The sequence below is a fragment of the Excalfactoria chinensis genome, chromosome 4, assembly GCF_039878825.1.
Source record: "Excalfactoria chinensis isolate bCotChi1 chromosome 4, bCotChi1.hap2, whole genome shotgun sequence".
Classification (NCBI taxonomy): domain Eukaryota; kingdom Metazoa; phylum Chordata; class Aves; order Galliformes; family Phasianidae; genus Excalfactoria; species Excalfactoria chinensis.
In genome coordinates, this window is record NC_092828.1 from 7765729 (window position 1) to 7789813 (window position 24085).

Genomic DNA, 24085 nt, shown 5'->3' on the forward strand with positions numbered 1-24085 from the left:
TGAAATCTATTTTGCAGTATAGGATGGAAGGCAGCAAGAATGGAATGTGAAGTACAAGCAATTGCTCTAGAGAGTGAGCATTCATCTCAGTACGTGGGATTTCATGAGTTAAAAACTCATCCAGAGAGGAGCTCTGAGATCAACTTCAGTGAGTTCTGAAAAATCTAATAATCCCCAAAACTGATACCTTAACAAAGTAGAATAGGCCAAGCAGTGAAGACCGTCTGGCTATTCATAGAGAAGAGAATGGAAAGACTAAAGAACACATCCCAGTATCTATAATGTGTCATTATTGCATGGACAACATCAAAGAGGTCTAGTTGTGTGCCCCCCCCCCCCCCCCCCCCCCCAGTAAATCTATATATGCTAATTCACTCATGGCCTACAACTGGAAGAAAACAGCTTCTTTACTAGTGAATCTGGAGTACTAGAAGGTATCTTGAGTTTCTGGTATACATCCTGCAAGCTGTGGGGACACAAACTGCACTGTCTTGAGATCCTGGGCTTGAACAGTCCTGCAAGCTTGAACCAGTTTGTCTTTTGCCCTCACACCAGCCTATACAAAATGGACCTTCAGATGTATAATAAGGCAGTGCCCTTACTGTGTGGTTGTCTTGGAGATTTAAAAACAGGAAGGAAAGTTGCAAAATCAAAAAGGGCAAACCTGGTGCCCAGAGGGGATCACAGTCTCTGTGATCTGCCTCCCACCCAAAGAGACCCACAATTAATATGTAAAATGTTCTGACTTTGCTTACATGACCACTGCTAATTTTATAGCAATGTGAATTTTTAGAAATAACTAATTCACTTCATCTGACAGGCTGCGTACAATTCATATGCAATAGGTAATAGTTAATGCCTTTAAGGATAATGCAAAATTGTCCAAGGATATAAATTAAAACTGTTGCAAGATCTCTGTAGCTCAACACATTTAAAATTTAAATTATATTACTTTGATTATTTGAGGTCTGATGCTGAAAGATATTGAACGTCTCCTACAAATTTTTTTTGTTTGATTTCAACTTCCAAATGAAGAGTAGATGCTGAGGACAATTTCATCTTCCACAATCACAGAGACAATTTGGCAACCAGTAACGATTTATAAAACAAACTTCAAGCACAGAACAACAAAGTATCAATAACAAATCCAAACACTGAAGAAGAAGCCTGAATCCTTTAAAGTGTAAGTCTGAATCTCAGCATTTATCTAAGCTGTATTTAGCATTATATCAATAATAAAAATAATAGATCAGGCAAAACTAAAATACCTCCTCTAAAGTTTGCTAAAGCTGTAGTGTACAATATGAGTTTGAAATTAATAGCATTGACATAAATCTGGCTATTTTTTTAATACATTTTATGCTGTTTTCATTTACTTGTTGTACTTTAAAATCTTAAATACAAAGTAAAGTGAAAACTCTTCTAAGGAACTCTTTTCTAAGTCTCTGGAAAAGGACATTCAGCATGTTAGCAGCTGCCATCTACTCACAAATTATAGAATAAGCTGAATGCAACAGTTAAGCAGCTGCTGGTACAGTCCAAATAACATCTTTCTAATTTCAGATTTTATGTATTTTTACAAAAGCACTTCAGAAAATATTTAATACTAAAATCTAAACATCCATTTAATTCAAATAGATTTGTCATGTTCCCAAAGGGTTAATATTGTCTTGCTTCATTTCTTGCATGTAGCAATTTAGCTCTGAACAAAAGCAGCTCCCTGCTGGTTACCTTGGCTAAAGGAAACACAATGAACTGGTAAAATCCAGTTTTATCTCACTGCTGTTGCCTAGGGCTACAGACAAAATGAAGTAAAAAAATTCACATGCAGAGTATTAGGTGCTTATGAAAGATCCAGCAGCGCTGTTGCCTAGTGATTCAGTGAGGAATCAGCACAGGCCAATGAGGTGTACGGGTACTGAATAACATCCCCGATGACTGCTTTACATCTCCTGCAATTCTGTCATACACCCCCATGATTTCCCAGTGGTAAGAAGCACTTTCAAGGGAACCTGTCAACAACAACAACAAAAATTAAACAAACACATCACTTATAGCAAGATTACTGGTTTTGCTTTTCCTTTTAGATACTGATAATGCTCTAGATTACACACCTATCTATGTGAAATGTTATTTGCATCTTAATACTTAATTGCAATTACAACTTTGATTTTACTGTTTTTGTTTTTTAAATCATCCACTTTTACAGACCTGGGTCTATTTGTTGTTGCCTTGGCTCTTTTTCAGTTTGTTTTGCAGTTACTGTGTAGTACAGTAGATATTTTGACATGAAAGCTGCCTCATTAGCAAGGACTACATCTTGGAAAAGCAGCTACTTCAAAGGTAAAGAATCCTTTAGCTCAAAGAATAAGAAGAAATCTCTCCCTATTACGATGACATGTGTGCTCAACTTTAATGACATCTTTCTTCCATGTTGAAATACAACATTCATATTAATAGAGCACATAACATGCAGTTAGTCGAAGCAGGTGTGCTGAAGGAAAGTAGGAGCATTTGGCAAAAATCTTTTCATCTCCAGCATCTCTGATCCTAAAATATGTATTTACTGCACAGAAAGATAATATGAACAAATATACAGACTTTTAAAAAAAAAACATCAGTCTCAAATTCTTCACTGAGACCAAACTATTTACACCTTCTACTTTGTATGTGGTTTCTGCCATTGATCCATTTTGGATGTTTCAGAGGAAGATGAAGTATCTTCATGATGTGTGTAGCCTCATGTGCAATAAGAGTACAAATATCTCATGACTCCTACGGTAACTCACTTGGGAAAAGGAGACCAAAACAAGGTAAGAAGACCTGCATCTCCAAATACCTCTACTGCTTATAAAAATGTCCCAGACAACTACCTGTTGTCCAAGACTGTTTCTTTTTTACCTATTAAAATCCAGTTATCCTTTAAAAGAGAATCACTGTTCGCATAGAACCCATTTGCTAGTGCACGTAGGTGCATTTGTCAGTGTGTGGTACAACACTTCTAGTATAAGAAAGGAGACATGCTACATGCTGTAGTTTGATGAACTTCTGACAGTGGTTTGTCTGCAATATGTAACATTAAGATGGAATTTAGGCTGTGTAAATGTGAACGTTCTCACTGTGTACAAACATTTCTTTATTACAAACCTATTATACTGTCCATATTTTATTTCATACCAATGATTTCCTCAGGCAAAATGTGAATGATGTTGTCTCTGACAATGTCCTTGAAAAAGGGAATCCCAAAACTAACGAGGAAGGACTGCAGTGTTGCTATTCACCTTATATTCTATTAGTAATGCCATACTTATTTTAATGAATCTCCACTGGGACCCAGAAATATGTAACTGCAAGATCTCAAGAGAAGGCCAGCCTCCCAAATGCTGAAATAGAAGACCTGGATGAAGGAATATAAGCTGGAGTTTATCTAGTAATTTTCTTTTTCAATTGATCCTGTTAATACAAGTCTGTATGTTGTAAATATATCTGAAATAAACAGAATAAATTTGTTTCTGTCCCCAGATCTCATACAGCGATCCTGGAGAACGAGTTATCTGGCAACACCAAGCACTCAGTTTCTCAGGTAAAAGGAAACCCTTGAGCAATTACTCTCTTAGTCAGATTCCAGAGACTGAAATCCCTTATAAAGCAACAAAAGCTGAGCAGTGAGCTAGCAGCAAAGGGCATCAACCTTGTACAGAGAGAAAAATATAGTTACATGATATAAGAATTACAATGAGACACAATGGAAATGGATACAGTCGCTGCTTATCCACTCAGCTGTTACAGATGCTGTTCAATTAGACAACATCCCACACTTCACGCTGGAACGAGTGATTCTGAATGTTAGGCACCCCCTTAGAAATGTCAAAAAGATCAGTTTTCTAAGTGAAAATTACTGGAGAAAGATCTTTGCAGTGTCCTAATGAATGCCTGGCACATTTTAAAATGCTTATTAAGGCATTATTTCTCATCCTACCACACCCATCAGAAATTCCATGGCAATAAATGAACTGGATTTTGAAATTACTGTACTGTATCACACAGAATCACAGAATTGTAGGGGTTGGAAGGGACCTCTAAGATAAAGAGCGTACTACAGTCACTTCCAAAATAGAGGTTGCATTTCTTTCCATTATTTTTCCTTTTAATGATAATTCTAAGAAGCTACTATTACCTGCAAATATGAGCACAAAACTGCTGAAGTGAAAGTCAAAGTAGTTGTCTCTAGGTTCTGAATATGATGACAACAACATACAAAACTACACATCCTTGAGACAGCAGTGGAAATCTGGAATTGTTCCTACCTTCAGTGGCACTTCCAAGGCTGCCGTTTGCTGAAGGGATTCCATTGTTCTTTTCACCAGTGCTGTAAGGACAGAACAGTTGAAAATCTACAGCTTTATTTTCCAGGATAGAATTATAATATTAATAAGAATAATAATAATAAAACAATAGAAAGAAAGAAAAAAAAAACCAAACACATTTAAATGTTCAAGATTTTTTTATGGCTACACCTGATTTCTTGTGGACAAATTCCTTTTCTTACTTTAAATTGAGTTTCAGATAAAAGTTGGAGAATTATTTAGCCTACATATGCTATAAACACAAATTAAAGCATTGTTACCTTTTCCGGAGGCAGCATACCTGGTTACTGTATGTCTCAGCTTTCAAATTCTGTGCTGTTAGATTATTTGGTGACAATTCACATATTTTAATTTTCTTGTGCAGGCACAAAATTTTTTATCTAAAACAAAAAGCTCAGAAAAGCAATGCTGGGATTCTGAACTATCTAAAGTACTTCTTCCTTTGAAGTAGAAAAAATCTTCCCTGTGGGACAGCTGAGCTCTAAAGAGTTGAAACAACTCAACTTCAGTATGATTTACGTAACTTAACAACTCATCATGTCACAACACTATGCTCACCACTAATGTGAAAAATGCTTCTGTAATTATTTCAAATCAGTCATTTGGGACCAGATTTGTCAACCTCGGTCATTCCAATTACAAAGATTGCTACTGCAACAAAATATGGTTCCAGTAAAAATTCAATGGATAAATGGCTTTAAAAAGGAGGTAACTTTTGTCTACTGAAAGTGAAAAAGGAACACTGGGCAGCCCCACAGAGGAAGTCATTGAGCAACCACCGCTCCTTTGACAGGACAGCTGATTACATGTCATCGTGTGCCTCACAGAACTGAGAAACAACAGATTATGCAGTATGTGGTGATAACAACTAGGCTGAAAACAACATGATTACTGAGAAGTATTCTTTGAAGTTATTCCTCGATGCACATCATGACTCTTTTGCAGCTGAAGTTAGGTGCAAAGAAGGAACAAGAACTCTAAGAAGCAGCATATGGTTGTTGTCTCTCTGGCTGCTGCTAAAGCCTTTTCTAATGATGCCAGCACCAAAGAATAGTACGCAGTGTTTTATGTCACATCTGTGACACTGAGGCTGACTTGATAATAATGAAGAAAATAGCTAGCTTCTGACTGAACACAAGTGGGGCGCTTAGACTGTGCTGGCTCACTCAGACTTGCATGTTAATGAGCTGTCATAAGATTTTCCATTAAGTCCAAATTATGCAGTTACTCATAAGATCAGTGGCTGAAGTTCCACAGATGAGAAAAATAAGACTTATGTTGACATGTGATGACAGCTATGTACATAGGTTGCTCTGAAAGTAATACCTCCTATTTGTTTCCATAGAAATAATAAGAAAGAGAACAACAAGACTGTTTGATAGAGCAAATTCTCAGTTACAAAACACTACTTTTCAATAAAGGCACCACCATTAGCTATGCATTTTCATCAGTGATGAAGAAGAGCCTGCACAAGCAGATGTGACCCGCTGTCACTGTTACCACTGCCGAAACACACCACCCACTGCTTCACCATGCTCACATACACTGCTTGGTCTTCATAAGTGTTCAGTAACCATAGATGAATGTCAGTGGGTGCCTTTTTTTCCACATGGAGAAATTCAGTTCCACACCTTTGCTTCCTACACACATCCATGTCAGACACTACTTTGTCTGACTGCCCCTGTGCTGCCATCTGTCACATGGCAACAAAATGTAAGAGAATACTGGTAGGAAGGTTCAGCTTCTACTGTCATACCACTGACATCTGCCTCTGACATTGTGGGCCACCTTCATAAGATGGGAGGTATTACTTTTGGAGCAGCCCTCACATTTGCTTCATGCTGGACTTGAGGTAGCCCGTGGTTCCATGCAGGACATCATTGTGTTTGGAGTGCAGAAACAAACATGCTAAACACTAATTGTGAGAGCATAGGACAGCGTTGGTCTAAACAATTATCTTCTTAAAATTCATTCCAAGTCAAGATGCCTATTAATAATGGAGCGTTGGTCCGTCTTGAGAAGCCCAGTCTGAATTTAAACAAGCTGCCAGTTCTGGGAGATCAGCAGTGCAGCAGACGTCGGGACACTGAGCAGGTGGCATGCCTTTAGAAGGCTAAACGGATTGCCAAGCAGTCCACGGGTAAGTAATTTTTCATAGGTACAACTGTATAAAGCCTTAGTGAGAGCATAACCTCTGGATTCTACATTTGTACAGCATCACTCAGCCCTGTAATATTCCACCAAAGTACTTATGAAAAAGTAAAGGGCAAGCTCAGCCCTTAGTGTGGTTAGATAAATAAAGAGCGAGACCATCAAGACAATGGGAGGAATAGGTCTTTTAGACAAAAAGAGCTCCAGTGGACAACAAAAGAGGGAGCATGAGTCAGCAGCACTGATTCATGGGTTGGGAAATGTGAGCAGTATGATTAAAGGTGCCGTCTGCACGTGCACTGAATTAGATCTGGTTCCCCTCTAAAATTTAACAAATTTTTCTCCTATAGAACTGTTACCCCCAAAAGGGGTTTCACAGTGACAGTGATGACTGCAACATCTTTCTCTTTTGGTTCACACAGTTTTTGCTTTGAGGCATGTGGCATGATCAGAATTCTGCTGTATCTTTAACTGCTTTTAATTTTAAGAAGTGCAGAAGTGGCCACATCAACATGAGTGAACCTAATGGTTCCTCAGTCGCCTTGACAGCCCATTAAAAACCTCTCCATGGGTTCACTCGATTTTCTTCTTTGTTTTTATTCTGTGTCAGGTTGACTCCCTATTTTATTTCTCATGTCAAACTGACTTCTCTGGTTCTTCCCAGAGTTTAGAGGGTGGCATGGTAAAACCATTCACTTCAAACAATCTGAGGAGGTTTTGCTTGCATTTCAGCCTTTTGAAATCACATCTTTGGAAGTTTCCAAAAGATTTGCCTACATTTATTTTATAACAGGTTTTAAATTATATATATATATATATATATATATATACAAAAATGATAACAAACATCAAGAAAAAGCAAGTGGATTACCATTCCTGTTCAGTAGTCTGTAAAGAAGGAAGCATTTAAATTAATTGACAGATTTTGCATGAAAATAAGTAGGTAAACTGGCTGAATACATTTAGGCTGGAAATTAAAAGTTCCAGAATTTTCTCTCTCCAAAATCTAGAACAGTCTCCCAGTGGGAGTAATTTTTCATATGGAGATGATCATTTATAAAAGAGACCATATGGCACGGTGGTATATAATTGCATGAGAGGTCCCCTTTAGTTCTATGTGTATAATGTCTGATTCTTCCTCTCTCTGATCTGGAAAACTCTCTAAGTGCTCAAAATAAACAGTCCAGGCATAGGCAAGCTTATGTTCTTTATCTCATATACGTTAGAGAATAACAACACAGTGTTTAAATAGATCTGTCTCTATGTCTCTATCATTTTGTTGTGGTGGTTGTTGTTGGTTTGGGGCTTTTTTGTCTGTTTGTTTCTTTTCTAGAATTTAGATTGGAAGCATTTGGGAGAATGGTTATTTATGTTCTGTTGTGGTTGTGCACCTCTGGTAAATCTAGGGCACATTAATTATTAATTTTGAAATGTTCCTTTGCAGTCAGCCATCTACTGCAGTGGCATCTGCTAAGTGCTGTTCTCCCAGCCTTTGCAACTTCCCTCTCAAAATCCACAGTCAGCAATTATGAGATTTGTTGATTATGCTCATTCCGGAATGTTTTGTATGCCATGTTAAAAAAACGACATATTTCATCTTTAGTCCCCCAGAACTGATGACAGCAAAGTAAAGGCATCATAAATGAGCTGAAATTATAACCCATATTAGATTTTCTTGATACTGGCTGGAATAAATGTGCTTATTCAAAGAGCTGTGAATAGGAGCAAAGAAGAGGCACTGGTGTGGAACAAAAGCTTGCTTGTCCCATCAAACTGAAGACATTTTTCAAGCTCATTCACCTATGAAGTTATGACTCCAGCAACAAGCCAAAGCTGATCAGACACATGATCTGAGGAATAAGGATTTTTACAAATTAAAGACTATCTGGAGGCATCTCTGTTTTAAGTATCCGTGTTCTCCAGTTAGAAGGTGGCAGCTCAGAGAACACAAAATGCCACTACCCTGCAATGACTTGTTCATTCTTCCGTTCTGTTACTTGAATCACCTTTTGAAGGTGCACACATTTTTATGCAGCTGCCTCAGCACTCACTAATTTGGTAGCAGAATAAAAGGAAATTTCACGGAAATTCAAAGAACCACAATTTGCTGCTGACAGATGATTTTTTTTTTAATATAAATTAAGCTATTGTTTTTACGTATCAGTAATCTTAACTGATCTTAATATCAAAACAAATAGGCTTAGTTTACTTTATTTTTTCTACTCAGGCTCATTCCTCTGGCATTCTTATATTTTAAGTATTTCAGCTGATTTTTTTAATACCTGGTAAAGTATGAGAAGAAAAAAATAAAAGGGTATGCTTACTATGGGCCAAATATCAGACAGGCTGCAATCGATACGTCTCCACAAAATGAAAAATTGGATTCTTTCTGGAGTTCCTATGAAGACTCACAGTCAGATTTGGGCACTGTCTGTGTACCTGACTGCATAGACTTCAGATCTTAGACACCCTCTCAGATGCAAGAACCCATTTTTTGCTGCTCCCAAAATACCACCTCCTTTTCTGCTTCCTGGGTTGCTTGAGAGCTCAGGATGTGAGGATGTCAGACAGACAGGCTGCCTAGGAATCAGGCATATTATTAATGGTAAAGGTGATGGTCGTCTGTCAAAACCAAATTTCCACCAAATGTTTAGATTTCATCTTTCCAGGCATCCTCCAATAGGAAGTGAAGATTGTTAAAAAAAAATAAAAAATCTTTTTGATATCTTTTTCTTGCCCTAAATAGAGAATTGAGTTAAATAATACACCATAACTGTTTTGAAAACTAGCTAACTCAGGGTAGTATGTGCTTTACCGTATTTCAATGTATGGAATAGAGAAACACTGGCAGTATGACTGACTCGTGGCAACTCTCAGCTCCTACTCAGGAGAGTCTCAGAAGCAAACAGACACATTCTTGTTGTAAAGAAGTACAAAAGACACTTCCATATGGGAAATGCTACTGAAAATGCTTATGTTCTTCATTACCATTTAACTGAAATAATATGATTTGCCTTCATGATCTTAATTTATGAATCTTACAAGTATCTTGTATCTATGAATCTTACAAGTATCAAGAAAAGGAGCCTGAGAGGAGACCTTATCGCGCTCTTCCAGTACCTGAAAGGTTCTTACAGCGAGAGTGGGGCAGGTCTCTTCTCACTAGTGACAAGTGACAGGACAAGGGGAAATGGCCTTAAGTTGTGCCAGGGCAAGTTCAGGTTGGATATTAGGAAGAACTTCTTTACAGAAAGGGTAGTTAGGTGCTGGAATAGGCTCCCCAGGGAGGTGGTTGAATCGCCATCCCTGGATGTGTTTAAGAGCCGTTTGGATGTGGTACTCAGGGATATGATTTAGCAGAGGTTTTTTTAGAGTTAGGGTACTGGTTAGGCTGCGGTTGGACTTGATGATCTTCAAGGTCTTTTCCAACCTGGGTAATTCTATGATTCTATGATCTTAAGATTTCATATCCATTCTGCAAATAAGAAAACCGAGACATATGTTTGCTGTTGCTTTCCTTAAAAAGTAGATCAAAAGCATGACTGGAATCAGAATGTAAATATTCTGAATACTAGGCCGGCGCTTTCTTGGATCACGGTGAATGCAGGAGAATAATACAACACTGAGTTGTACTCAGTTAAAGCCATCACACTCTGCTCTTTAGCTTTACTGAGCTTAGTGACTGTACAACTGAGATTCCTCTCTGGGTCATTAAGGCTCAGGCTGGGTTCTGCAAGTCAGCAGATTCTATAATTTAATGTTTCTGAATGGACAAAAATACTCTTTAGATAAGGAAAAATGAAGCCAACAGCTAAAGAATATCAGTAAATAAAAATAAGAAGTCAAGGAGGAGAGATAAAGAACATGGGGTAATGGGATGAAATTCATATCTGGGCTTTCAAAGCACTGAAGTGATTTAGAAGCCCATATATCCTTTTGGCACTCCTTCTCTTTAAAACTTGCATACCCAATTTGTTACCTCAGTTAACAACTCCTGAACTAATTGGAAAAGTTAGGGAAAAAAGAGTTTTCCTATTTAGTTTCATCTAATAGGAATCTGGGTCAACTGCCCTCAGACTGCAAATAAAGCAAAACTCTTCACATCATGGACTGGGGACAACAGGGAGATCTGCTTCATACTCCTACTCCTGACTGGAAGTTAAACCTTAATTCAGACACACCCTTTGTCTGCCTATTTGGTTATAATGCAATATATTTCTTGGACCAGTTAGTCTTAAATATTTGTGAGCTTACAGTACTTGTTTTAGTCAAAGTCATTATTCAACTTCAGACTAGTCCTAAGTCTAAAAATTAACATAAAGCACTGGCAGTAATGTCTCCAGTACTTACTGGAGAAAAGACCTGACAGCCTTGTCTTTGCTGTCATTTGCTAGCTAAATTTTTACCAGATGTGGGGATAAACTTAGCTTAGGAAATAACATCTGTAAGTAAGCTGGATGAGAAGATAAAAGTGTAGGCAGGAACTTTTGCTAACAATCAGTGTTGAAAGTTCCACCATAAAAAGTTCTCTTAATTAATACAAAGAAACAAACAAAAAACCCAAACAAACCAGTAAATTAACTTAAAATTACAGTACCTTGCATTCCTATATGAAGAATTACACACTTCTTTATGTAACTGACCCCAACCATGTGTATTTAGGAAGTTACTTTCCAAGTCATTCATCTTAATATGGTTTATTTCCTTCTACAGCCCTTAAAGACTTATTCTTTGTGGGATTCTTGTACTGAGGGAATCATGGTAAGGAAACTAAGTACAAATCAGTAATTTAACAAACTCTCGATAAAGAGTATATTGAATTTTATCGACATAAAAACCAGTGAGGGAAAACTTTCAGAAAAATCGCATAGCATTTATTTTCTTAATCATGAGAATCAGCGTACCTTCCAATACATTAATTCTTTATCATATGGGCATGTGGACTAGATGATCCTTGTAAGTGAGCTATTGTCTTCTATGCTATTCAAAAGAATGACAGGTTATTGGGAAACGGGGAGGGAGAAAGAAAAAGATTGTATTTACCTGAAAATTCCTGGATTTGGGAATCTTCTACTTCAAACAACAACTCGTCATGAATCTGAGCAATTAACCTGAAAAAATTCAGAGACTTCAGATAAAACATGCACAAAATTTCTAACAGTGCTTTCCACTTGTATCAAGTAATTTTCGTGTAAACCCTGCATACACTAAAGAGAAAATAGAATCATAGAATCACCAAGGTTGGAAAAGACCTAAAAGATCATCCAGTCCAACCTTTCACCTATTACTAATAGCTCCCACTAAGCCATGTTCCTCAACACAACATCCAGTCTTTCCTTGAACACCCCCAGGGTCGGTGACTCCATCACCTCCCTGGGAAGTGCATTCCAGTGCCTGACCACCCTTCCTGAGGAGTAATACTTCCTAATGTCCAGCCTGAATCTCCCCTGCTGTAGCTTGAAACCATTCCCTCTGGTCCTGTCCCTTCCCTTCAGGAAGTTATAGAGAGCAATGAGGTCTCCCCTGAGCCTCCTCTTCTCCAGGCTGAACATTCCCAGCTCCTTCAGCTGGGAATAAAAAATAAAAATCCTAAGAAAATGAAAGACTTCATTAATGGAGTTAAAAGGATTGTTGCTCAACCTCCTCTGAAAGCATAAAGGCTATGGTCTGAAATCAAAGCTGCTTGCTAACTTGTAAATGCCTGTCAGGGATTTGATGATGTGACAAGGTACTACTTAAAACTGTTGTAAATTGCAGAAAACTGCAAGAATTTAGAGAGACAGGTTTTGCTTTGTTAATATAGCTTGTTTTCCTCAAGCTGAGATGGAATAGATGTGGTTTCAAATATGCTGTTGCAGTAATCCAAATTAGGCCAATAGCAAGAACTTGGCTCATGGGCATACAATAGTAACTCCTAGTCTAGGATTGGCTGGCGACTGGAGTCTTTCTCAGGAAATACCCTTTTTACTTGAAAGCAAATTAAGGCTCCTCATTCTGCGGGCTGAAGAACAAAAATGTAGGCACAGATACTCAACCTGATTAATTGCCTCTGTCATTAGGACAGTTGTATAGGTAAGAACAGAATGTACAGCTGAAAGCAGCAGCATCTTAAAACTCATGCAACAACATTTACCTGCCTGAGCTCTTCAGTCAGAGCTGTTTTGTAACAAAGTTCTACTGATACTTTGTTTTTATCTTTGTCAATATTAGGTGTATGTGGATAGGCCTCCTGCATATGGACTGCGTCTTAATTGTTCAGCGCTTACAGAGATAAGCATCCTAAATTATTGGTCTGCATGCAAAAATAAGATCGCAGTGGAAAAAATAAAGGTGTCTGACCGGATCACATCTGAGGAAGAACAGATATAGTCTAGCATATGTAATCTTTGGGTGCAGTTCTCACCTAGAAGGGATAAATATTGCACGTCTGATTAAACTGCATTCCTACTAGGTTTATTTCATTTCTTCTTTAATTCTTGTAGCTGGCACTCTAAGTCATGAAGCTGTAACATCTATTTTTGAATTTCTTTGCATTTCATATATAACATTTAAATTAAATGCTTGCTACAGACTTTTTTAATGCCTAGCACTTATTCATTCTTTAGAACGGCTGAACCACTGATATGGTTATAACTTATAACTTTCACAGCTTTCAGGAAAATATCCTAAGATAGTTTCACACTGCCTTAAATTACAATGTGACATTGAGTAACAGAGTGGTGAGCTCTAATAATAGGTCTTCAATTATTAGTCACTTACACCACAGTCAAAAGCAGAGTGAAACAGATTAACATATTTCTAATAGGAAACTGGGACACAGAATACAATAAGAAACAGACGAGAAGACCAGGATCATCTGTAGCAAGAGAACAGAGTTTACATGAAATCTATAATTTCCAGTGTAAGTAAATTAATTAAAGCAAGAGATTCTTCTTAGTCACTGGAGTGACATGTGAAAAGGTATAAATCAGACAGAATGTGTCTGTGAATGTTAAAACCTCTAAATACACTCTGAATCAATGGAATAAGGGAAAATAAATGCATTGATGAAGCTGGTGAAATAAAAATGTGATTGGTTATTATTTGTAGCAGAGCAGTGACTGATGGCTTCAGAATTAGAGCCAGTTTTCTAAGTATTTAGTAAGGAACTGTCCTTTCTTTGAAGAATTTACAACACAGATCAAATATTTTATCATGGATTTGTCAGATTTTAGAAATGGAGGAAGAAGCAGATTTTCAAAAACATGCAGCACTGGATCAATAGATCACCTCATCTCCATGCTAGAGCTGAAACTGATTTTGGGTTTCTTAAAGCAGTGACATTAACCTATTTGACTTCAGTACGGATAAATGAAAAATCATAGTAACTTTCCCATTCAAAATTCACAACTTTGACCATTTCAATGCACACAGAGATCTTTCCTGTACTTTAAGTAAAAACTATTGGAAAAACCTACACTCCTGTTCAATAGCTTAAAAAAGCAATCACCACTTTGAAGAAATATTGAAATAGCAAGCTCCCCCATTATTGCTTGCTAAAATGTGAAGTAAACTGGATAACACTACACTTGGATCTTTAGAGGATCCACCTAGTTACCATTATCATAGTATCATCATATCATAGTATCATAGTATCGTGCAAGTTGGAAGGGACCTTAGAGATCATCGAGTCCAACTCCCGGGATTCGAGCCCTCTAGTGTAGCAGAGCAGCACTTGTACCACTTGCGCCACAAGGGGGATTCGAACCCGGGCCCTCCGGTGTTGCAAGCGGCGGTTCTAACACCATTACTATATGATAATCATATAATTGATCTGATATATGACAAAACAAACTGAACTATCAAGAGATTTTTTCATAGCCTTCTACTGATGAGGCCTCCTTACTGTTTAACTTTTTAAAACACCATGGCAGGTTTTTTCTAATATAAGAACAGATGAAGATTTTATTAGTTACTGTAAGGCAATATATTCCAGATCTGGACCTCTCTAAAGAGGCAAGATTTTCCAGTACTACCTAAAATCTTTTGTCTAGAAATGAGGGTGCTACTGAACAGAATTCAGCAGAACAGCTCTTATATCACCTGTGAGCAGGTGCTATAATTACCAATAATTAGTAAGTAATTATAAAGTATTAAAGTAATTCAAAAGAGCACAAGAAATGTGAAGTGGTTAGAAACAAATGTGGAGAAGACTTAAAAGAAAAGAAACAATAAGAAGACTGCTTATGTAGCAAACATTTCCACGTTTTCAAGAACATTTAGAACTGATGAAATCCAATGACTTTGGGGGAACACTTTTAAATCTTAAGTCAGACTGCAGATATCCCCACAACCACAGAAAGATGAGTATTTGCAGATAGGCTATTCCTAGTAACAAAGCTTGCACCTTCCTCCTGAAGCATCTGCTACTGGCCACACTTGGTGATAATGGATCAGATGAATGCTGGATTCAACTCTTCTTAAAATCCCTGTGTACTCTGCACTAAATATTTGTTTATTTTGTTATATACTACAAATACTACTCACCATTTAATAGCTGCACAATTTCTCCACAAATGCACATGGGTTTAACTGGAAAGGATTCCTATTAAATTGTCATGTAAATAAGGAACAAGTTCAGATAATTTTGTATCATTTTGTAGACTTTTCAAGTTTCTCATGAAACTGCATCTAGGAAGATTTCTACTGCAGTAATATAGAAGATATAGCTCAAAATATATCATGCCTGCATAGGTGTTACTTGAAGTAACTTTATGTTACTTTTCTTTCAGTATTTTCCTACTGAAGACCAAGACATGTTGACATTCTAACATTTTAACTACAAAAATTCAGCTAACTTGTGAAATTTCTCAGCAGTTACATCAATAAGAGCAGGAAGCTGAACAGATGGTTAATTAAGAGAATAGAATTTTCACGTGTTCCAAAGTGTTTTAAAACATACCAGTCTAAAAGGTGACCTACAAAAGGTTTTTATAAACTAGAAGTATATATTTGCATTGGATGACCCACAAAAAAGGTACATTTAAGTGTCTGCTACATCTTCAATGTCCTTTTTGCCTATGATATTTAAGCATATTAAATATATTTAGCTTTTACTATAAAGAATAAATCATTTTGACTTTTTCTGGCTCACTCTGCATAAAGTGTTCAGGTAACAGCATCTTGATCACAAGATGGTGATCTTGTGCATACATGCATAATACCACTGTGAAACACTGAGGAAAGCAACGTTTTTGCTAGGTCACAGCACAACTAGAACTGCAGTTATTTGTCTACTTGGGAAGCAAAGAGCTACATACTGGATGGGGACAGCAGCTATGGAGAGTTCTCAATAATTTCCACATCAGCCACATGATCTAGGACATTTCCTTCTGCTACTGAAACAAAAGCATACGTCTGAGAAATGAAAGCCTCATTCTCCTCAAGCACAACTAAAATCTCCTATCTTTTCCCTGTGATGCTGTTTCTCCAGTACTAGGTTAAGGATAATACTCTTACAATAATTGATATTCAGAGCAGACCGTATACAGGTAATAATGAGGCATAGAACAAGACTAGTAAGTATTTAGTTGAAAATCTTGGATAACTCCTACAGGAGAAACATGGGTAAGATCAGTTCTTAAATTCCTTAAAAACTAGGTGCAGGGACAACAAATTTATACTCAGAGTTATGAAAACCATCCGACACAGCAGCAGCATTAAGTAGCTCACAGAACAAATACTGAAACTATGATATAGTCAAGAGATCCTTTTATTACTATGTCCTTTTGTATGAATCTGAGAAAGGATAACCGGTTAATAAAGTACTAGTGCTGGAATCCCTGTACAACTCATAATATGTTTCTTATTTCTTCTCTGTAACTAAATTAAAATCAATTCCAGGAAATGAGCTATTTGAGTTTTACCACATGATTTGTATCAGAAAAAAATCCAGGTCACATAACACAGTGCTTGTTCCTGGGACAGTAATGGTTCTCTCTTACTAACTTAGTGATATGCATGGAAGCAAGCTGCATTTTTAGTTCATCAGCTCAAAACAATCATTGCGTTGATTAAAGTTTTTTTTTGTTCATTAAGGAAGGCTTAGAAAAGCTCCAACATCTGCTGCTAAAGAAGAGCAGGTGGGATCAAGAAAATAGATTTGTGTCTTTTCCTCTTATTTATGTGGCTCCTACTTTTCAAATCATTCATTTGTATCTGGCCTGTCACTGGACCTGTTGCTTTAGCCAAACTCTGGACACACTGAGAAGTAAAGCTGTGTGTTTGAGGCACCAGATCCAGCGCTATAGGAATGATAAACTGATAAGAAAGCACAGTTGCTGGATTCAAGCAATATTACTCAACAGTTCTTCGGAAGTGTTGAATTTACTTTGCATGTTGTTAGGATGTTACCATCTTTAATGACTAAAAGCTTTCCGAGCAGTTCATACAGTGCCACACAGACTTTGGGTAGCATCAGCCAATCTTCAGCTTATACAGTGACAATTTCTACCAAAATTGGTATAGGCAACCCATTCTTCCTGTAGTTCCTTCCTCCAACATCTTTCCTCCATAACACATTCCCAGGCATACGTCACTGTCATGACATTTTAAATAACTACAATTGTCAATCTAAGTTCACCGAGTATTTTTCTACTCTCATAAATTCCACAGATCTTCTTTCAGTTGCTAATACACACCTTGATCTGACTTCAGAAGTTTCTTTGTTATCATCTGCCTGCAGGAGACATTCTGTGGAGGTTCTGCGAATTGCATCAGGCAGGTAAAAGCTAGCATTTGAATAATTGATGTCAGTAGCATATTTTCAGTAAGCAACTTGGCCACGAGCAGCAGAACAGCATCCCAACAAAGATGTAGATAATATGGTAGAACACTGAAGAAATCATTTTGATTATTCATCCGTGCCACACAGAATGAACATGTTAACACCAATGGCAGTAGCTAACCGATAGTAGTATCAGCTTTTATCGTACAGATTACATATTGAATGCAATACTTCTTTTATTCATTTCTGTAAAATTATTCCCGGGTTACGGATTGATTTTTTTTATTGACAACAGCATGAGTTGCTGAACTGGCATTTGAATTAAAAGCTGTCCAATGCAAAGTGAAAAATGAGACTGCCACTGATCAGCCACAGAGGAACGTACTGCTCCTTCATGAGGACCTCGCTGATTCAGCTTTGTGAAAATGGAATTGGTTACCTTTCACTGACCTCCCAACACCACGTTACATGGACAAAGAGTAACTGAAAAATGTCATGATTACTAGTCATAAGAAATGAAGCTATGTACTCTTGGATCTGAACTTGCTCACACACAATTACAATATATGTGAATGCAGCACTGTTGATGATTAGGAACATAAACCTAACTGCAAATTAACATCAAACACTGTAAGGCCTTGTCTAAAATGCAATTTGATTCTTTTTTTTTTTTTTTAATCTCCTAGATAGGGAAGACAAAATGTCGGGTGTTAGCCACTACATGGCTATGCCTTATAGGATATACTGTATCGCAGTGTAAGTAAGGGGGCCATAATTTCTTCTAAAGCATATGTAAATGATATTTCTCTTTGATATGTTGTTCAAAGTGAAAACTTGATTCTAAAATTAGAAATTCTAATGGAGGGGAAAAAAAACCTTGCAAAAGGGTAGAGACAAAAGAAAAGATAGTAGTGTATTTTTTTTATTTATTTTTTAGTATGATTTGATGTGATGATAATAGGAGGCTGATTATATTTCTCATTTTGGAAGAGCTACTGTGCATTCCTATTGTTACAATAACAGCAACACTTCCCTTCAACAATATTTTTCAAAGAGCATTACAAAGAATGTTAGGATCATTATCCTGACTTTACTGAAAAGCAAATTAAGAAACAGACCACTGAATAAATAATAGCTGAATGTCACTTGGCAGACAAGTGACTGAGTGGAAACACAAAATATCAGGTTCCAGTACTCTAATCTGTTGACAAGACCATAGTGATGCTTTCAAATGCCTGAGCCACCTTCTAACCAGGTGAGTGTTCACAGAATTTACAAAGGCATTGACTGTGGTTTTCTGACAAGCCTAGCTCCTAAGTATCTAATAAATATTAAAGCAAGGAGCCATTTGCAAATATTAAAAGGCTCTCCTTTAGCAAAGCCATTCAGTTGTTAATGGCTGGCAGGAGTTCAAAATTCCAGTTTAAAACAGTGTGTCTCTTTTAATTGACCTTGCAGTCTTCCCAGCTGCGGTATTTATGGTAGGAATGAGAAGCATAGGCAGCAGTTCTTCTGGTCTAGCACTTCCCCTATGATTTCACATCACATGGAAAACTTGTAAAACTGCAGTACTTCCCCATGCCCATTATGTCCTTAGCCATTTGATAGCACTACATTATAAAATAAATAGCTTGGAGAGAGGACAACTCAAGCAAACTTTTCTGTTGAAAGAAGAAAACATTCACAAGCTTTACCAGACATGGCATTAAACGCAAAAACCTTTGGCTTTCTGAATTACAATAAACAGCTGGTCACTGAATCTAAAACACTTGTTAGGTAGGCACAGAAGGAGAGAATGTATTTTTACCCTTACACCATCTCTGCTTGCATCCATTAGAGGCTGTTGGCTGACTGTCCCACAAGGCAGCTTCTCTATCACTTATCTAACCCAAAGTTACACGTGCCAAAATAAAATTCAACCAGGCCACAGCCGCCTGATTCTGGCCTCTTCATATAGCATTGCCTGGATGCCTGTCCACCAAAGAACCATTTCCCATTTCAGATTTGTAGTATACGGCCGCTTATTTCTTTCCTTTGTGTTTTTTGTTTTGTTTTGTTTTTAGCAAAAGAAAGCCATCTGTACAAGGATTAAAATCTGTTCATTTATTTTGTTTGAGCACTGATTTCCTGATTCCTGTTTTTTCCCAGCCCATTCGATGTTCAATTGCCACTGTACAATATACTCAAAATACAGGAAGGATATGATCAACTGGGCTTGATTTCAAAGACATGGAGCTACCACTGAACTAGATCTGACTGAGCTTAAACAGGCCATAGGCACTTCATTGCCTTGGGATAGCTTTACAGATCCAGCAGTTCAAGCACAAAGATACAATTTCTGGATGTAAAAAAGCATCCCACAAGTCTTCTTTTGTTAAACGATACAGAAGCATATGCAATATTTCTACAGCTGCTTAAAATGCTGGAGACTCATTCAACTATTTTTGTTTTAAAATTAAACACTTTTTCAGTCATTCATTACTAACCTGGCTGTTAAAGTTGGAGAAACGACAACAGAAGTAAAAATCTCAACCATAGCCATTTTGCAAAGATCAGCTGCAGATCCTATGAAAGAAAGTGTACTGCTTTCAGTTTAAAGCACACAAAAGGAAAGCTGTTTTATGGCACAGGAATGAAAAACATCTGAAGATTGTGAATTATAAGAATTTGCAAAAGTAGCAGGTTCCATTGATGTAATATGTGAAACAGATTAATAAATTACAAACTACTACATGTTAATTAGAAATAGCAAACAGAAATTATATAGAATCAATGAAATGCTCAGGTTGGAGAAGACCTTAAAGATCAGTGAGTCCAACTTCAACCTAATCATACTATCTATCTGAAATGATCTAAATTCAAACTGGAATTAAAATTTACCTATAAATTAATTAAAATGTAATTTAAATTTTGTTTTAGAGCCACATTTTCACTTGGTAATTTAATTCATGATTTTTCTTAACTCAGTGGGTATGTGATGCATATTCATTACATTATAGGGCAGTTACACTATGTTATAGAGCAGTGTTGCAGAAAGAGTGTCACGTTGTGTAATGGATAAGGCATTTCTAGTGATAAAGAGACAGAATGATTCTCCAGCCTTGCAGTTTGGTGAAACAGCCTGTTCTGAACCACACGACAGGATTTAGTGCATTTTTATAGAGAGATTTATCAGAAAAAGTAAAGAAATTATCCTTTAACTAAGGACCAGAAGCCATAACTCTTGCTCCATCAGATATCTTAGAAGTACCAAACCATACACATTTTCATTTTTGAACCCTCTAAATCAGTGAATCTTGAATTCTTTCTTTCAAATAGTCCAACATCAAGAGATAAAGATTATCCATTTAGGCAAATAGCAAGGGTACTCTTCTGGGAGGTAAAAGAATATCTAAGAGACTGAGGAGATTATTATGTCTCAATAACCCAACAGGGGAAAGACCTAATACTTCTTTCTGTTTTCTGTAACAAACTGCCTCCCTCTGAATCTCATGCTGAGACTCCCTTTTATTCATTAACTATATCAAGTGCAGATTCTCAGCTGGTTTTTGAGATGTCTATGCCTAATGGAAAATTTAGTCCCAAATACTCTTCTTATTTTTCTGTTCAAATGTTGCCTTACACTGATTAAATACAACACAACACAGGGCACACTGATATAGAAACTAAGAAAAAATGTTTCACCGAGAGTTAAGTAGTCAGTCAGATTATGAGAATAAATTTATATAACTATTTAATTCCTCGCAATACATATGTGTAAAGTGCAGTTGTAGCAAGTTAAAGCTGGAACTCTGCACATTCCACTTAATATTGCAGTGCAACAGAAGAAATCATCTAATATCTGCTTCTGCTACCATTTTCAAAATGCAAACTGCCTATATTATCAGACTACTATCACAGAATCACTGAACCATTAAGGTTGGGAAAGACCTCTGTGATCATCTAGTTCAACCACCCACCAAGATTTCCCCTCTAAACCGCACCCATTAGTAGCACATCTAAACATCTCTTGAACACCTCCAGGGATGGTGACTCAACTGCCTCCCTGGGCAACCTATTCCAATGCCTCACCACTCCTTTGGAGACACTTTTATTTTCTAATATCCAACCTGAACCTCCCTTGGAGCAACCTAAGGCCTCTCCCTCTGGTCCTATCACTGGTTACACAGGAGAAGAGGCTGACCCCCACCTCCTTTCTGGGAGTTGTAGAGGGTGACAAGGGTCTCCTCTGAGACTCCTCTTCTCCAGACTAAACAATCCCAGTTCCCTCAGCTGCTCCTCGTAAGACTTGTGCTCCAGACCCCTCACCAGCTTTGCTGCTCAGCCAGTCTGTCCAGATCTCTTTGTAGAGTCTTCCTACTCCCAGGAAGAATGACACTTCTCCCAACTTGATGCAATCTGCTAACTTACTGAGGGTGCACTCAATATCCTTGACCAGGTCATCAATAAAGATATTAAACTCAACAGGCCCCAATACCAACCTCTGGGGAGTACCACATGTGATCAGTACCCAGCTGGATTTAACTCCATTCAACTCTCTGGGCCTGGTTCTACAGCCAGTTCTTTACCCAGTAAAGAGGGCATCTGCCCAAGCCACAGACTGCAAGCTTCTCTAGGAGAATACTGTGAGACAGCGCCAAAGTTTTGATGAAGTCTAGGCAGACTATACCAACAGCCTTTCCCTCATCCACCAGGTGGGTCACATACAGCAGATCAAGTTTGTCAAGCAGGATCTGCCTTTCATGAAATCATGCTGTTTTGGCCTGATCCACTGATTGTCCTGCACATGTTGTGTGATCTCACTCCAGATGATCTGTTCCATAACTTTCCCTGGCACCGAGCTCAGATTGACAGGCCTTTAGTTCCCTGGATCCTCCTTATGAGCCCTCTTGAAGATGGGAATCACAGATGTATAAACATAAAACACATTATTTGCAGTTTAGTACATTAACTCTAGTGCTCAAACTAAAAATGCTTTAGTATCATAGTATCATCATAGTATCATAGTATCGTGCGAGTTGGAAGGGACCTTAGAGATCATCGAGTCCAACTCCCGGGATTCGAGCCCTCTAGTGTAGCAGAGCAGCAGTTATCCACTTGCGCCACAGGGGGGATTCGAACCCGGGCCTCCAGTGTTGCAAGCGGCGGTTCTAACACCGTGCGCCACTGGAGGCACACAAAGTAGTATAATAGGCACACAAAGTAGTACATAGTATAGTATAGAAAGATTTTATAGCACTTAAATATTTTCTCAGAGCTGAAATACTTTGAGTCTAGAGCAAATTTTCTAATGAAAACCTAGAAATACTGAGTATGGTAAAGTTTTTAATCCTTGTTTCACCCAACCTTCCAATATTACATGTTTTGAATAAGAGTTACAACTTTCTTTTTCAGATATGTCCTCCACTATTATTTGAACTGACAATTAAATATATCAATCTTATTAATGTAGGATAATTTCACAAGTAGTCCTGTGTTGGGGTTGTAGGCATGCTGATCATGGGCCAACAGCTGGACTAGAAGATCTTAGTGGTCTTTTCCAAATTTAATGATTCTACGATTCTATTTTATGATTCAGCCTTGCCTTGCCTCCAAGCAATTTGGACAGAATGGCACAAGCAAGTGGTGCTCAAAGGGCAATGTAGCTTTATTAATGTTACCCTATACACTCAGCAGGACCCACTGTATTAGCTCAAGCATTGTGACTTCAGCTGGAGAGGGCTGCTGTTCAGCTGGATGAAACTGATGTGAAATAGACACAAGTCTCTAGAGAAGCTTGTGTAGGTATTCCCGCACATAGAAACATGCAAGCTGTGCTGCAGATCTTATTAGGATATTTTAAAATCATAGAATTATAGATTCTTACAGTTGCTCAAGTTGGAAAAGACCTTAAAGATCATTGAGTCCAACCACAACCTGACCATATTACCCTAACTCTAATGACCATCTGCAAAAATTCTGTATTTGAAAGCCTCGTACAGCAAGACAGCTATCACTTGAGCACAACTGTTACTCAAGCAGCAGGGTATAAATTAGAATTCTAGATCTGTACATGTTCTTGGAGAGATAAGTCCTAAATAGAGTTACTAATTATAAGGAATGTCAAACATGACATAATTACTTAAGTCATTTTTAAAATTAAACATTGTGACATGAATAACATTTGGAGAGAAAAAAAGAAAAACCAAACGATCCTTTCAAAAAGAAAATTCAAATGACTCTATAAAAAGCACTCCATCACCATATTTAGAAAGCAGTTTTTACTTGCCTGTAAATTGTACATGTCCAATATAACTTAATGAAAATCCTGTCTGTACCTTCCAAATAAAGAAATAATGCTTCCAAGGTTTGGTAGGAGAGATGACAGCTTCAGACTGCCAGCTCAGTTACTATTTGTTCCTTATGTGGTTAATACTATACAAGACTTGGGTCCAAGCAACTTATACAGAAATATTTTAATACATTTATTACTAATATTTCAGTATTTTTGTGCTGATTTTTACATTTCCAGTTTACATGGCAACTTTCCAATGTTTTTCAGAGGTTCCTTTTCAAGTGTTCCTTACAAAGACTTGGGTTTCAAAACAAAATATAATAATGTTCTTGTAATACTGCATATTTCTTAAACTAAAGCTAGAGGAACCTAGAATCAATATTTTAAACTTCTGTATTTATAATAAAACACATGCCTTAGTAGCATAACTTAATAGACTATGAAAATACTCATTTTTTTGTGAGCAAAAGAGATGTCGTCTGTTGGAGTTAAGATAGGTAGGCAGGTAAGTAGGTAGGTACATAGGTG

The 24085-nt window shown here is 37.4% G+C and overlaps 1 protein-coding gene and 1 long non-coding RNA gene across 2 annotated transcripts in view; one reads left to right on the forward strand and one right to left on the reverse strand.

Annotated features, from left to right (window-relative positions):
• Positions 1-1943: 1943 nt before the first annotated feature.
• POLN (DNA polymerase nu) overlaps positions 1944-24085 on the reverse strand; it is a 78883-nt gene continuing 56741 nt past the window's right edge. Inside the window, exons 21-24 of the mRNA XM_072335127.1 lie at positions 19770-19848; positions 11562-11629; positions 4308-4369; positions 1944-2012 (exon numbers count right to left, since the gene is read on the reverse strand). Coding sequence (XP_072191228.1) covers positions 1944-2012; positions 4308-4369; positions 11562-11629; positions 19770-19848 — 278 coding nt within the window. The remainder of the gene's footprint in view (positions 2013-4307; positions 4370-11561; positions 11630-19769; positions 19849-24085) is intronic.
• On the forward strand, positions 2269-3372 carry LOC140252199 (uncharacterized). Its single transcript, XR_011903572.1, has 3 exons — positions 2269-2343; positions 2707-2813; positions 3338-3372. It is a non-coding gene; the product is annotated as an uncharacterized lncRNA (long non-coding RNA).